At 35.8% G+C, this 15,507-nt stretch overlaps 3 protein-coding genes across 3 annotated transcripts; 2 read left to right on the top strand and 1 right to left on the bottom strand.

The window, feature by feature from the left end:
• The first annotated feature begins 4,935 nt into the window (after positions 1-4,935).
• Positions 4,936-5,683, top strand: LOC122603960 (dehydration-responsive element-binding protein 1D-like). The gene has a single exon (XM_043776827.1). The coding sequence runs from the start codon at positions 4,936-4,938 to the stop codon at positions 5,560-5,562; it is 627 nt and encodes a 208-aa protein (XP_043632762.1). The 3' UTR covers positions 5,563-5,683.
• An 860-nt stretch (positions 5,684-6,543) lies between these two features.
• LOC122605006 (calcium-dependent protein kinase 14) lies at positions 6,544-10,319 on the bottom strand. Its single transcript, XM_043777868.1, has 4 exons — positions 10,157-10,319; positions 8,795-9,686; positions 7,568-7,864; positions 6,544-7,478 (listed from the first exon to the last, which is right to left on the bottom strand). Exons 2-4 carry the CDS (start codon positions 9,387-9,389, stop codon positions 6,916-6,918), a joined length of 1,455 nt encoding a protein of 484 aa, XP_043633803.1. The 5' UTR covers positions 9,390-9,686; positions 10,157-10,319; the 3' UTR covers positions 6,544-6,915.
• Positions 10,320-12,171: 1,852 nt separating this feature from the next.
• On the top strand, positions 12,172-15,029 carry LOC122604972. Its single transcript, XM_043777827.1, has 5 exons — positions 12,172-12,238; positions 12,315-12,343; positions 12,843-13,325; positions 13,776-13,965; positions 14,095-15,029. Exons 1-5 carry the CDS (start codon positions 12,172-12,174, stop codon positions 15,027-15,029), a joined length of 1,704 nt encoding a protein of 567 aa, XP_043633762.1.
• Positions 15,030-15,507: the final 478 nt, after the last annotated feature.

The raw sequence follows: 15,507 nt of genomic DNA, 5'->3' as shown, positions 1-15,507 counted from the left end.
ATACTTGTTTTATTTTACCTAAAATTTTTATATTATATACGAAACAATTGGTATTTTTAAGCTTTGAAGCACTGAAACGTCCCAAAGCTCCCCATTCCCGTTTCGAAACGTCAAGGGAACGGATACGGCATCGAAACGCCCCTGAAACGTTTCCCATCCGTTTCCGTATTTTTCGAAACGTTTCCAAAGAAGTTTCCCATCCATTTCTCTATTTCCAAGAAGTTTCGAATCCGTTTCTGTAATTTTTTGGCATGGATTATTATTATTATTCTTAATTTTCTTTGTTGTATGTGTTCTTTGTTGAAAGAATTTGCAGGTGGGTAGCAGGGTAGGTGGCCAGATAAAGACGATGAACAAATCTGATGTTTGAGATATTTAATATCAAGTTTTGTTTTTAACCCCTAAATTATTACATATTTTACAAAATAGCTATAATTGTTTTGATAAGTTTTGTTTTGAACTCTACAAAAAATAGTTATATTAATATTTGATCCCTAAACTATTACCATTTTCAAATTTTGTATACAGTTTAATGTTAAACTTTTTATTAATTTTTTTTTTTTTTAGTCATAGACGGAATGTATTACTTTTGGAATTTATAATTTACATCAATATATATATATATACTAGATTACACCTCGTGCGTTGCACGTTTATATCTTATTTCATACTAAATTATCGTAAATTATATGCCTTAAGAATAGTCGTAGAAGTTAAGGTGAATGATTACAAATGCAAAAACCTAGCTTAGCTCATTAAAATGGTAAATGTCCATGAACCCCTAAGTCATGTAGAAGAACTTTTCCTATCAAGCTAGCGACGCTGCAACGCTGCTTGACGGTGAGATCCCAGAAATCTTGGTTGGTTAAATATACTTTTACAGAGATTCGAACTTAGGTAATGTTCCCACTAAGGGGGGGGGGGGGGGCAGGTGACCACTGGGCCATAACCCAACTGGTTTTTGAGTATGTCTACATTGATCGAGGTTTTCTAGTTACAATGTCCACCAAATCAGATAATAAATTAGTTATTTGATCCTAAACATTGATATGTGTCATTTTTTTCCAAAGGTGATGAATCGTTGTCACTATATGTAGTAATATAGAATAGGTATGTGTAAGTTAATTCATGGTTTATTTTCTATTAAAAATCTGTCGATAGTACCAGATTTTCTAGTAGAGTAGAATCTTATATTAAAATTATCATAATAATGTGATTAAAATTACTCAATTAGTAAGAAAATGGAAATAAAATGCACATTTATTTAGGATTATTTTATTTATTTGTGAATAAATGTTTAAATTTTTATCAATTATCTACATGAATAATACAATATTATTATTAATATATTTATTTCTTTTTCTTTCAATTATTCATTGAATTAAATTGGTACATGAATGAATATCATTATGAAAATGGTACTTATTTTCATTTTTCATTTTATATTTACTCAATACAGTACATGCTATATTTCTTTTCACTAAAATATCAATTTAACTAAATCCTAATATATTATGAATATAATAATTAATTTTTTATTTTTTTATTTAAATAATTTCCTTCAACTTTTTCTATTTTTATCAAATAAAAAAATGTATTATTATTTATTATTAATGTTGTACTACTATTATTCTCAAAGAAATAAACATAAAATATATAGAAAGGTAGATACAATTTGAATTAAAACAATGTTTTTCCTGATAAAGTGTTATGTAATAAAAACAAATAAAAGTCATAGTATTGGCCAAAAGGGAATACATTATAAGGTACATGTTTTGTATACAGTTATAAATAATTTTAACCAGCTAACTCTTTTATATATTAAAGTTGTTTGAGAGGTTACACTTCTATGTGTTTACATTCACTATAATATCTTTTTTCCAGATAATCAATCTTTATATAACATGTAATAACTTGAATCAGACTGTAACAAAGACGACAACTATAGAAAGAACAATAAATAGACCACCACCAACTATGATCTTGATTATTTACACATAATAACATGTTTTGCTTAAAAACATGGTGGAATGGAAGTGGCAGGATGTAACTGGAATCGCGAGTGAGCTCTTCAGGCGGACTCGGTTAAAACACTATTCATCGAATTTGCTCACTCATTATTAAAAATTTTGATGATAATTATAACAATATTTAATATTTTTTTTATATAGACAACCCTTATTGATAAATAATTGACACTTTTAATTAGCGTGAATAAGTTATAAAAATTAGTCATGCAAGTGTGTATTGTGGAAAAGTGATGTGACAATAAGATATGAAAGTCCATTCCTAAATTGTAAATTTTTATAACTTCACCCTTTTTAGTGACAATATAGTTAGTGTGACAAGCTTTTATAAATTGTTCACGCTAACTAAAAGTATGCATAATTAAGATATTAATTGTAGTGTTATATATATGTTTTGAGCTTTATATAAATATCTAAAGAAAATGATAAATCCTCCTGACCAAGCACGGGTTTGAGCCCCTCTAATGCTTGTTATTTATTTTCAACGATAACAATAGAGATGTTATAAATAAATATAATATGCATAGGTGTCTGCTTATGTGTCAACTTTTGAGATACCAATAACGTATGAATGTCACGTAGGAAAAAGATGGTGTGGCAAGCAAAGAGGTATGTCACATATGCGCTTTGAGATAAAGAATTATATATAGAGAGATAGAGGTATATAATAATATATAATATCTATATACATTAAATAAGAATAGGTAAAATGATGGTTATTTTGTTTAATAAGTTAAAAAAGAAACATAAATTTGACTGGATGTATTAAGTTTAAGTTCTTAATTATTAAGTCAATTAAGTAAAAATGAAACCGAGTCTAAATTTAATATCCATTGATTAATTAAGTTAATGTAGATTTGAAAAATGAAAATTATAGATTTAGTTTAATTGTGGACTATGGATATAACAAATGAATGATAACGTGGTGTTATATCATGCTAATTGCTAAGGAATTATAACTAATGTGGGCCGCGAATTTTTGAACAAACTAACACTTTCCTAGATCGAATGGTTTTGCCAAGTTTATATCTCATAGCAAATGCGGGTTCGACTCTTGCGTATAACAATTTTTACACCTTTTAACTTAAGCTTTAATATTATATGGCGTATTAGGTGGCAGCCATGTGTCGAGTTCATTACCAAAATAATATGAAGACGACACGTAGGAAAAAGATGACGTAGCGAGTTCAGAAACATGCCACGTATGCGCTTTGAGATAGAGAATTATATATATAGAGAGATATATATATTTTCAAATTTCTTTAATACATTTTTATTTTATATATTTTTTAATTGTCGTATCTTTGCTGTTCCCGTATATTAATTTTTTGAGTTTTGCCGTTTTTCGTTCCCGTACACCATTGTCGTACCCGTTTCAGTCCAACATAGTTTTTAAGCATAATAAAATCCATTAGAAAGAAATAGCAAAATAAGCCTTAGGGGGTGTTTGGTTCATGGAATTCCAAGGAATTCCATGGAATTGGAATGTAAATTCCATACTTTCTTTTGTTTGGTTGATAGAATGAATGGAATTGGAATTTGAAAAATTCCATCAAATTCCATGTTTTAAGGAATTTACAATTCCTTCAATAAAATGATGGAATGTTTATACATTCAATGGAATTCATCCATCTTTACCATAATGCATGCCCTTCCACAAATATAAACACCAAAAGAAGTGTTCCTATATGAATTACCGGAGTAACCTGCCTACCGGAGTTACGGTTGCCACCGAATCTGCTGCTTCTTGGACTAACAGTAGCCACCGCCATTGCTCAACAGTTGTCACCCCCGTTACTTATCGGAGATCCACAGCTACTAGTTACTAGAGTTTATTTACAAACAAACCTTTAAATATGATAGATCTGGAAAAACAAGTAATATGTGTAAACCACCGTCGGAATTAACCACCTTTAACCACAAATCTGTATAATCGATCGTTTGGTGTAAATTGATCGTTTTTATTTTTCTTGTTATTAGTAGCAATTAATCGTTCTTATCTTGTTAATGTTTGGTAGAATATATGGGGTTGGGTAGAAACACAAATAATGGGGACGGTTTATGCTTCTCTGGGAAAAAAATTGGGGATGGTGGTATTATGAGTTAAAGTTCTATGAAAAAGAAAATGGGGATGGTGGTATTATGAGTCAACACTGACTATAATCTATAAAAGTTATCTTCAGTCACCAACATTAGCATAAAAAAAGTAAAAATGGATAAATAACACATAAATCGAGGGCTATGCGGATCCTCAGACATATATAAAATGGAATAAAGATGGACCAAGCTACTTATGAATGTATTATAAATTGATTTATTATATATATTATTATTTTCAATTCAATAATTTATACAGGAATTTAGTAACTGGGTTAAAATGATTTCCAGAATGACATTTTAAAAGAATATTAAAAAAAGTTAATTTTGTCATTTTACTTAATTTTTATTGAATTCTTTTAATTGAATTTCATTGAATCCTATCAACCAAATACAAAATAAATTTTAAAACTTTCCAATTCCAATTCCTTTGAATTCCAATTCTTTTGTCAGATTTCAATTCCTTCAAAAACATTCTGCGAACCAAACTGCCCTTTAGTGGGGTGTTAGGAAGGAAGCATGAAAATGGTCAAAACGTCATGAGCCACGACCGTCTACAATAGGTTTTTTTTTTTTAAATCTTGCTTTTCCCCAACCCAACCCAACCTTCTTTTTATTATTCATTAGCTGTCTCCTTTTCATCACTTTCTTTACTCCGTGTGCACTTCGCTTATCAACTTACTTCACTTAACCCCACATACCTACATATATATATAAACTCACAAATCAATTCAACAATTAATTATTATTCACTAACTCACACCAACTCAAACTCAAGTACTAAAACTCACTTTTATTACTAATAATAATTATGACTACTTTTATTCAATTCAACACTACTGAAAACATTCCAACAACAGAATCTTCTTCTTGTTCAACTTCCGACAATATTTCAGACGAAGATGTGAACTTGGCTTCAAGAAACCCGAAAAAGCGAGCTGGGAGAAAGAAGTTTAGGGAGACACGTCACCCGGTTTACCGGGGAGTAAGGAAAAGGGATTCTGGAAAATGGGTGTGTGAAGTAAGAGAACCAAACAAGAAAACTAGAATATGGCTAGGGACATATGCGACTGCTGACATGGCAGCACGGGCTCATGACGTGGCAGCTCTGGCTATGAAGGGACGGTCCGCGTGTCTGAATTTTGCTGACTCGTTATGGCGTCTGCCGATTCCGGAAAGTAGTAACGTCAAGGATATTCAAAAGGCAGCTGCAAAAGCGGCCGAGGCGTTTCATTCCGAGATTGAACCGGAGAAGGAGAATGCGGACCTTTATAGTAATAGTAGCTATTTGGATTATGAGGTGGTTTTTGGGATGCAGGGGTTTCTTGCTGACATGGCAGAAGGGATGATGGTACCACCGCCACATCAGACTGCTGGATATGGCCAGTGTGATGATGACGTCGGGTTCTGTGCTGACATGTCATTGTGGACTTTCTGAATTTGATCTGGATTTTGACTCTAGATTAAGGGAATTAGATTTGATAGTTGAATAGCTCATAGTTGTAGACTTTATGTAGTTGGCCAGCAATTAGTATACGCCATAAAAAAGGCATCCTAAGCAATAAAACAAAAAAGTGGTTTTCAAGTCAAGTCACACGGTTGATTTCAAAAGTAGCAAAAACGAACACTAATAGATTAACATTCTCTGCAGTTTGTCACTAATTTATAAAAGAGTAGATAAATGAGGTTTTCCCCGTTCGTATTACCTGGAAAGGGTAAATTTAAAATTCAAATGTACAACCTAACTGGGATGTCAATGCGGCAATTTTCAAACTTTTAAATTTCATGAACACTCGATATGTTTACCGGTTAGCCACTAATTTGTTTGATATTAGTTTGAATGAAAACACACTCAAACTTAAGCTATTCAAAATGATATATCAGTTATAAACTACAAACCTTTGACTTCTGTTTTCACTTTTCAATGGCAAATATACTTCCAGCACTTGATCCAAATTAGTTAGTTTATTGAAGTACTTACGAGTTTAACCATATAATCAACATTAATTAGAAACATTATTCAGTCCATCGAAGTATTGATTAGTAGACGCATCTAGGCTGATTATGATCCAAATCAGCAACTCAAACCGTATGGCGGCGTATGGTACATATCAAAATTATAAAGTTACAACCAAAACCATAAAATAAAACCCAGTACTGAAGATGCCACCAATTGTTGGCAAAGGAAGCTATAAACTATGAGTAACAGGTTAGCCATTTGGTTTATGACTCCAAGTCATCAAATTGGTATCAGCTGATTAGCCATTTGGTTCATAAGCACAATTGTAAAAGGGACCACATCCAACACTTAAGATCAAGAGACATAGGATCGGCCAGGGTTAGAAGGATCATGCCCAACTAGATCGAATAAAACAAAAATATATGAAAGCACTTTCTAATATCTATCAAATAGCCCAGCTTTCTGAAAAAGGTTCTAATACCAAAAAAGTCCAAAACTATATACACTTACTGAAGTCTAAAACCAAGATTAAATTAGGACAAGTATAGACAGGTTAGGCCTTTGCAGTCCTAACACACCCAAAATATAATGGGTTGAGAAGCCTTAGACAACGAGAGGGGTGGGGTCCAAACCGTGAGTTCGGTCCTTCTGCCCATCTCGACTATTAAGAAGCCTAAATAGTTTGATCTTAACAAGTATGAAGTTAAGTGACAATTAATATTATCAAACTTGAGGAAGGAATGCATGCTTTCAGAGTCAAAATCCACAAACCACTTCCATTAACTCAAATCCTAAAACTCACATCACCCCCACTCAGTCATTATCACAATTTTAACAAACAAAATCCGACCTTAGTGTAGTTGATAGATGCGTGCACGACACCCACCGAATAACTGACTCAGCAACCACAAGATCCAGCTGCTCAAACTCTCCCAGTCCAATTGTACGGTTCCGCTTGTTATAGTTTCCATATATTCTCGATCCACCTCCCCTCTTCACCTCATTCAACTTCTGTTCTTTCCCTTCTCTCGTTTCCTGCCCCAATACACATACTACAGGCACAATTTCAGTCTCCGGGCCTGGCCCGAAAAAAGTAAAACTCGACATTGATTGAACAGGCGTGCAGAAATCTAAAGTGGCATTTGATGACCCGCCGCTACTACGGAACGAAAACCCACATGTATTTATGAGAGGTGTCACTGGCTCCACGAGGAAAGTAGAAAATGATGATTTGCAACTGAATGTCTCACAAATAACTGGTGATCCAATCCCAAAACTAATGTCATCGTTCCTGGCCATGAACAAAGAAGAAGAGGAGCTTCCTGCTATCTCAAATTCTCCAGGACTTGGCAGTGATACAGAGACCGGGTTCGTGCCATTAGTCCATATGTGATCTACAAATCAAACATAATTCTGAGCAAACAAAGAGACTATTCTAACTAAGTTGTAATATATAACATTAAACTGGTTTTTTTAAGATTACCAAGAACTTGTTGAGCAGTGAATCTCGTGGAAGGATCTGTATGAAGCATTCCTCTGATCAATTCCTTGGAGGAATCAGAAATTCTATCCCAGGGATCTGAATGGAATCTCAAACCAGCGGCTCTAACAGCATCAAATATTTTTGATTTGGTCTTCCCCCAAAAAGGTGGCTTACCACTAAGAAGGATGTAGAGAATGACTCCTGCACTCCAAACATCGGCTGCCTGGTTGTAACCACCAGCCAGTACCTCTGGAGCTATATAAAATGGACTTCCAACGGTTCCGTGCAAGCTTTGACCTGTTTATTCATACAAGATTAACAAATTAAATTATTGTCCTTCTCCATTTGACATTTTGACACTGTAAATGAACAAATCATACAAGAAAAATAGATTCTAACTATGCTATATATAGATTCCAAGATTGGTATATATTGCGAGAATGGTTTATGAAAATCAGTGCTACTAGTTTACCATTTTTACAAAGCTGTCTATACAGTTCACAATTTCCATAATTGCATGGAGAATTTTCATTTTACAAGCACAATAATAATTTGCTGTTAAAAACTTAATATTTCAGAAGTGATATGTGTTTAGATGTGTCATGTGTGTCCTTATAGTGATAACTGTAACTTCAATAATCAGCATCAGAGCTACAAGGTCAAATAATTAGTTCAAGGAAAGTACAATATCTTGCTGCAAATCTAATAGTTTTGACCCCTATATATAAAAATCCACAATCAGTTAATCACTTTTATCCATACAGCAAAACTGATTATGGTGACTTGACGTCCCAATAATCAGTTAAAACATACGGCCAACAACTATACATTCTAGGAACTGCTCTATAAAGTGGTATCTTATTTACATGGATGGAGTAACATTGGGTCTTAAGAGGCTTAAAAAACGAACATATCGCCAGCAATGACAAGGAAACAAAACTTGAAGAAAGATGTCAATTATGATATTACACACAATATTAACTATAAGTTAAACGTGGCACATTTAGATAGTACATCACATATTGATCGAAACTAGTCAAATTACATCATTGGCTTAATATACGTTCCTAACTTCCTATATTTATTGTTCTCTAGCGTGTGCGTGTCCATAACAAATTTCCATATATAAACCAAGTATACAATACAGGATAACAAGGTCCATACATTAGAAATTTAGAATATAATATAATGAGAACATAGATAAATGCATGAGAATTCAGTATATACCTGGCTTAATGTAAGTTGCAAGACCAAAATCAGCTAACTTTATTTGTGAAGAGGAAGCTTTTGTCGCTAACAAGATATTTTCTGGCTTTAAATCTCTATGAACAACACCTTTATCATGACAAAACCTCACTACCTGCATTAAGTGCCTGAACAAAACCCGCGCCTCAGATTCAGAAAATCTCCCCTGCTTTTCCAATTTATGAAAAAGTTCTCCACCTGCACATAACTCCATGACTAGATGAACATAGCCTTCTTCCTCATAAACAGCTTTAAGATCAACAACATTTGGATGCCCTGATAACTTAGTCATTATCTCTATCTCCAGCTTGATACTTCTTACATCTTCATCAGTCACAAGTCGGTTTTTTGATATTGACTTACAAGCCAATACCTCCCCTGTCAATTTATCCGAACATTCTCTGATAATACCAAATTGCCCCCATCCCAACTGATCTCCAAGAACATACCTATCTTTCAGATTCGATATCTGCTTAGCTTCTAATATGGTTTCAGTCAAGTTCTCGACTTTATAGCAGTTGCAGAGTTGAAAAGACGATTCATTGTATATATTCATGTCATCGTTCGCAACGGCCATACGAAATCTTGGACAAAATTACAGAAATCTAAAATCCCCAATTGTGATTATGAAGATTCAAACTTTTTAGCAGCCCCAAAATGTTGACTTTCTTTTTTTTTTTTCCAAGTTGGGGTTGCTGACTTTTACAGTCTGATTTTTAGGTCAAACTTTTGAAGTCTTGGGCAATCAACTACTGGCTACAGTTCAAGAATCATCATATGCTTGTGAAGGTTTTTACAATGTGATTCTTGTTAGCTGTCATGAGCCACTTGACATAAATTTAAACTTGTGAGCAAACCCAGATGGACCTTGGATCTGAAAATAGACACACAACAATACTTCTTCTAATTAGAATTTGATTTTTCAAATTTCTGAAATCAAAAGCTCATGAAATATTCAACAAGATGCAAAAAAATTTATATCAATTAAAGAGCTGAAAACCTATAATTCAACAAGACTCCTTTTCTAACACATCACAAACTTTATCACTTAAAGTGCTGTAAACCTAACTGATGTAATCAAAAATAGCACATAAATATAAATATTTTTTAAACATATAAAAAAACACTTGAAACAAGTTCAAAACCCAATAAAACTGAAAAATACAAAAAATAACAATGAATAGTTAAAACCAATAAAAATAGAAAATTTTGTGACATACACATCAAGATCAAGATTCAATAATAAAGACAACACCCGGATCTACAAATTAATGTCGAATCAAGGAAAAAAAAATTCAAACTATATATATTAGATTCAGGAGAGAGAAAGAATGGGGGTTTAACCTGGAAAGATGGATAGATTGATAGATACAGATTGAGAGAGAGAGAGAGATTGAAGTAAGTCAAGAACTCCCCAAGAGAGAGGGGGACGGGGAGGTTGTGGTGTGGGCTCTAAAATTGTCTGCTGCTTCCTTTTATTTAGCTTTTGTCCCAAAAGAAGGAAAGCCCCTCCACTTGATTGTGTTTATGTTTTTCTGCTTACTGTGAGTTTATGTGTTGTCGTCTTATTGTTTACTTTTATTTTAGAGAAAATGTCACAAATGATCCATGTAGTTTGTCACATTCGTATTTTGTTCTCTGTGTTTTTTTTTTGTTGCAACTGGTCTCTGTCTTTTTCATTTTTATTGCCAGAAGCCCCTGGCACTAACTTCTGTTAAATTTGGTCGTTAAATCCCTCACATGCATATCACGTGAGGGCATTTTGGTCTTTTCACATCATAATACTTCTTCTTCCTGGTTCTCTATTTTATCCATCTTTTTTTACTTTATGCTTTTCTCTTTTACCTTTTTTCTTCTTTACCATTCCTTTTCTCAATCCATCAATCATTAACCAAAACATCTAATAAAAATTGTATAATAAACAAGTCTTGCAAATCATGTTAGTTATAGCAATCATTACAATAACATATTCAAACAAGTTAAAGAGTTCGAACGCATACCCGTTGACGTCGAATTGCGACTGCTTCACGTTGATGACAAAAAAGGAACAAAAGTCTTTTGGAACTTTGCCCCTTGCGTCTGCACTCTATTGAATTTATGATAGCAATATTATATAGATAGTTGATCTTGGGAGCAAGTTTTGATACAATATGTATTAACACATACATGCACAATATTTAAATACAAAAAATACAGTATATAACACAACTAACAGATTTGTCTATATCAAATCTTATATATGCGAAGTTTAGAAATGTATAGATATTATAGGCATTGGGTAACACCACCAGGTCAACGGTCAACCCACCAGGGTATTAGCGGCGACGTCATCACTAATAGTGGGACCCCCGACAACCTTCAACGCTGCCTGACAGATGCCTAACAGACCACTACAAGTGAATGCCACGTCACCACTATTTGCGGCGACGTCGCCGCTAATAATGGGGCCCCCACCAACTGACATCTCGGGAATGGTTATTTGCCATACTGTGCGATACTTGACATACTTCGATAGGATAAAATGATGGCAGCCCATCATTTTCAAACACTATATATGTAATCGTCGTTTTCATACTGAATCAATGTATCTTTAAAAAAAAAATTTCAAACATAGCAATCATCGTTTTCATAACTAATCATCGTTTTCAAACAGTATTTATAGTTGCTGGTATTGTGTATCTTTCCTTTTCAAGCGTATTGTTTATATATATATTATGAATATAGATATAGATATTATACATATGTGTAAATATATATATATATATATGGTATGGACACCATCAATAGTTAATGAGCTAGATGTTTACTTGAATTGTTTCAGATGGATAGTTTGGAGGATATTTGGGCAAACCCAAAAAACGTACGTATTGAAGTGCCGGATAATGTGTTTGAGCAACCTGATGCAGACGGTGAATTTGAATGCGAAGCTGGGGACTTTGAAACTGATGAGGTGTTCGGTTCCTTTGAAGAATTGACGGAGTGGGCTCAAAGAACAGCAATGGATTTGGGTTATGTTCTAGTCATACGGCGGACGAACAAAAACTCAAAAGAGGTGGTCAATAAAGTGACACTTATATGTCGCGCAATGCAAGGTTAATTGGGCCACCCAAACGGTCCAGTAAGATAGGTTGTCCCTTTACTTTAATAGGCCGCCCTGGGCGTGATGGTGGTTGGAGGTTAACCGTCAAGGATTGGAGACACAATCATGATCCAACTACCGATCTGCAAGGGAATGCGTACGCGAGACGGATGACGGATGAAGAAAAGGAATATGTGGGGACCCAATTGGATCGCGGTTTGTACCCACATCAGATCCTGGTAAACCTCAAACTTGAATTTTCGGGAAACCTGACTCGGAAATGAGACATCACCAACTTCCTGAAATCGAGACGGAGGTCGGTCCAAGCAGGGCGTACTCCAATGCAGGTACAAACATTAAATATTATATTGTACTACGTTGTTGGAAGTGACTTATTTAATATATCTTGGTCACTTTTCGCAGGTTATGTTCTCACTGTTGCAGGAGAAAAGGTACTTTTACCAGTTCACCACAAATAACAAAAATGGACGCTTGGAGATCCTGTTTTTCATTCATCCAACATCAATGACCCTATGGCGCGCATTTCCCTGGGTTATTGAAATAGACCCCACGTACAAAACCAACATCTACAACATGCCGCTAGTTGAGATCGTCGGCGTGACTTCAACAGGGAAGACCTTCAGTTTAGCGTATGCGTTTATCGTAAACGAGCGGGAGGCGAATTATCAATGGGTGTTACGATGTCTCAAGTCCACCCTTGCTGAAAGCTTTGCCGTTCGTGTCGTTCTTACTGACAGGGAGCTGGCCCTGATGAGAGCTTTGAAGGTTGTTATGCCGGAAGCGAAACAACTGCTGTGTAGGTACCACATATGGCAAAACATAATCAAGCACTGCGAACCGGCATTGCGGATGAAGAAAGATTGCTCTATAGACAGGCTTAACGACTAGTGGAAAAAAGTCTATCAATCTCGGACTTTTGACGAGTTTAAGTCACACGAGAAGGAGTTAAAGAATAAACTTGCAGCTTTCCCAGGCGTCTACAAGTACCTGACCGATAATTGGTTATCCCCGTACCGAGAGCAGTTTGTGTCCTGTTGGGTCGATGAACACCTCAACTACCAAAACCACACCACAAACAGAGTGGAGGCCGAGCACCACCTACTGAAGGAAGAATTGAGGGGGAAATGCACATTTACTAGAATCCTGCAATGTGTTGATTCTGTCCTAATCGGTCAAGAGACAGAAATAAGGGGCCAACCGGGGTACAACAACGGGATCCGGAAGGGGAGTCATAATTACAACTGTATGAAGGACCTGTTGGGAAAGGTTTCACATAAAGCTTTGGACATCATGGCTGATGAAATCGTACGCTTAGACAAAGTCCTTAAAAGACATGTAAAAAATGCGGGTGCAAGGTTCAGTCAAGTTGCGGGCTACCATGTGCCTGCAAGATTGCCGAGTATATGCAGCGCGGTTAGTATGGTTTATTACTTTTTTTTCCCATCAAAATGACATAATTTCGTATACTTATTGATATCAAAAAAAATGCAAGGACTCGTATTCAGCCTCATGTGATAGACCCGTTTTGGAGAAAGCTTGACTTAACACCGTGGACATGCGTAGAAGACGAAGACGATGAAGATGATGTCCATAAAGTCGTCGATGGTCTTACGAATTTCTTGGATCAGCAACCCAAGGCCCAAAAGAAACATTGGTTGTCAAAAATTAAAGACATGTTTAAGCCCGGTAAGACATAAGTGAAAGATCCTCTTGTTCAAAAGACCACACGCGATAGACCAGTCGGGTCGAAACAAAAGCCGCCAAAGGTATACATAATACATCATAAAATTTTCTATCTGATTCAATAAATACATCGTATCTAACTAACTCAGTTTAGGTAATTGATTCTTACTAATGGTGTAGGTGCTGGATCTCAACAAAAACCCACCTGGGCTTCGAAAATCCAAGTCCAGTCGACCGAGGGAATACAAGGTGCCAGATTTGAACAAACCCCCACTTGCGCAGCCTGCCAGACAAAGTGAGTACGCCCCAACGACATCACGGTTTGACAACACACATGATTATTTTGATGACCAAAAGGGTGCGCGACACAGTATGTACGAGCCGTCCTAGTCCTGTCGTTATCCCGAGAAACGAAACTTGTTCGAGGATCAATCCCACCCCGAAGCAGAGTGGGTCAAAGATAATCCTGACTTTTTCGGAAACCTGCACCCATATCCAGGTCTTGATGATATATATACATTCGGGGAGCCGTCCCAATCATACGGGGTCGGGGAAACACCATATGTGACACAAAAATTATATGGCTTCGGGGAAACGTCCCAAGCCCATTGGCTCAACTATGACCAACCATATTCCAACTTAGTTGATGACTTCTTCGGGGCACCACCGACACAACCTAACTTTGCACCCACATATGAAACAACGCAGGAGCAAGTGTCAGATCCAGAGTCAGAGGCACAGTCCTCGGCCAGTTGGGTTGGGTATGTTGCGGAACCGTATAACGCTAGTCTTTCCAAAAATTACGATTGGGTAATAGATGAGATACCATCGTACTTAAGGCCGTACGTTGTAGGCGCACAGAATGTCAAAGGAGATGGTAATTGTGGATTTCGAGCTACCGCTGTTGCTTTGGGGCTAGATGAGGAGATGGGTGCAAAGTGGGTTCGTACGCAGATGCTCGCGGAGTATGAATCTGACCTCGATGGGTATATGCAAATGTTTGGGCAAACAGAGGGCAGCCGCATGTTGTCGGCGCTGCAAACATCTTATTATGGAAGAAGCTGGCCCAGAGATCATTGGATGAGTAAAGTGTGGTTCCATATCCTCCTGGCCAATAAGCTGGGTATAATAGTCAACTGCGTAAGCCTACGTGACTCACGCACAGTATTCCCGATGCATCACGGCTTGGATCAACTGTTATTCCAGCAACCGATAAGTATTGCTCTCATAAATGGCGAAACCCATTTTGTTGCAGTGAAATTAGCAGGTGACTACCCAATGGCTTACAAGAATCCAGAGTGGGATTTCCACGCAACCGGTCCTGCACGTCGACTAGCATCAATGTTCGCGAATCAAGAACAAGCGTATCAAAATTGGATGTATGCAAACATACCAAGAGTACCACCAGGGCCTCCTATTGTAATAAATGATTAAATCCGTTCGATGTTTTATATAGGTTGTATGTTTTTGTATTTTTTTTATTGTATATATTTTTTATGTTCCAGTTTTTGTTGTTCCAAAACAAGTTTCAATCATTAATTTTTCATAGTTTTCTATTGTACATATATTTATTTTATAATATTTTTTTTTTTGTAAAGTTGGTACCCATCGTATTTTTATAAGGCGATTTCGGATCATATTTTTATAATTCTTGTTATAATATTTATTTTTATCAACAAAGGTATACAAACATAAAAAATACAAATGATCAAATCACGCAAATGAAGATTACAAAAAGAAATCGAACTTCAGTTAAACGATGAATACAAACATAAACGAACAAGTTCGTAAAAATTAAAAACTAATCACTTTCACTATCACTATCAGTACCCAACCTGGGATGATGACGTGTTAGGCCCGGCCTGGAATGATGGCTGGCTCCAATGGCACCCTGGGCGAACATATCACTCAC

Source organism: Erigeron canadensis, chromosome 6, assembly GCF_010389155.1.
Source record: "Erigeron canadensis isolate Cc75 chromosome 6, C_canadensis_v1, whole genome shotgun sequence".
NCBI classification, from domain to species: domain Eukaryota; kingdom Viridiplantae; phylum Streptophyta; class Magnoliopsida; order Asterales; family Asteraceae; genus Erigeron; species Erigeron canadensis.
Note: the sequence above shows the minus strand (reverse complement) of the source record. Positions and strands in the feature narration are given on the sequence as shown.

Bases quoted from the DNA above. Each gene is read 5' to 3' on its own strand.
- LOC122603960 (XM_043776827.1), top strand. From the start codon at position 4,936: ATGACTACTTTTATTCAATTCAACACTACTGAAAACATTCCAACAACA.
- LOC122605006 (XM_043777868.1), bottom strand. From the start codon at position 9,389: ATGGCCGTTGCGAACGATGACATGAATATATACAATGAATCGTCTTTT. The intron at 7,865-8,794 runs GTATATACTGAA...ATGAATAAACAG, and splicing joins TGCAACTTACATTAAGCCAG to GTCAAAGCTTGCACGGAACC. The intron at 7,479-7,567 runs GTAATCTTAAAA...TTTGATTTGTAG, and splicing joins CACTGCTCAACAAGTTCTTG to ATCACATATGGACTAATGGC.
- LOC122604972 (XM_043777827.1), top strand. From the start codon at position 12,172: ATGAGACATCACCAACTTCCTGAAATCGAGACGGAGGTCGGTCCAAGC. The intron at 12,239-12,314 runs GTACAAACATTA...CACTTTTCGCAG, and splicing joins CAGGGCGTACTCCAATGCAG to GTTATGTTCTCACTGTTGCA. The intron at 13,326-13,775 runs GTTAGTATGGTT...CTAATGGTGTAG, and splicing joins TGCCGAGTATATGCAGCGCG to GTGCTGGATCTCAACAAAAA.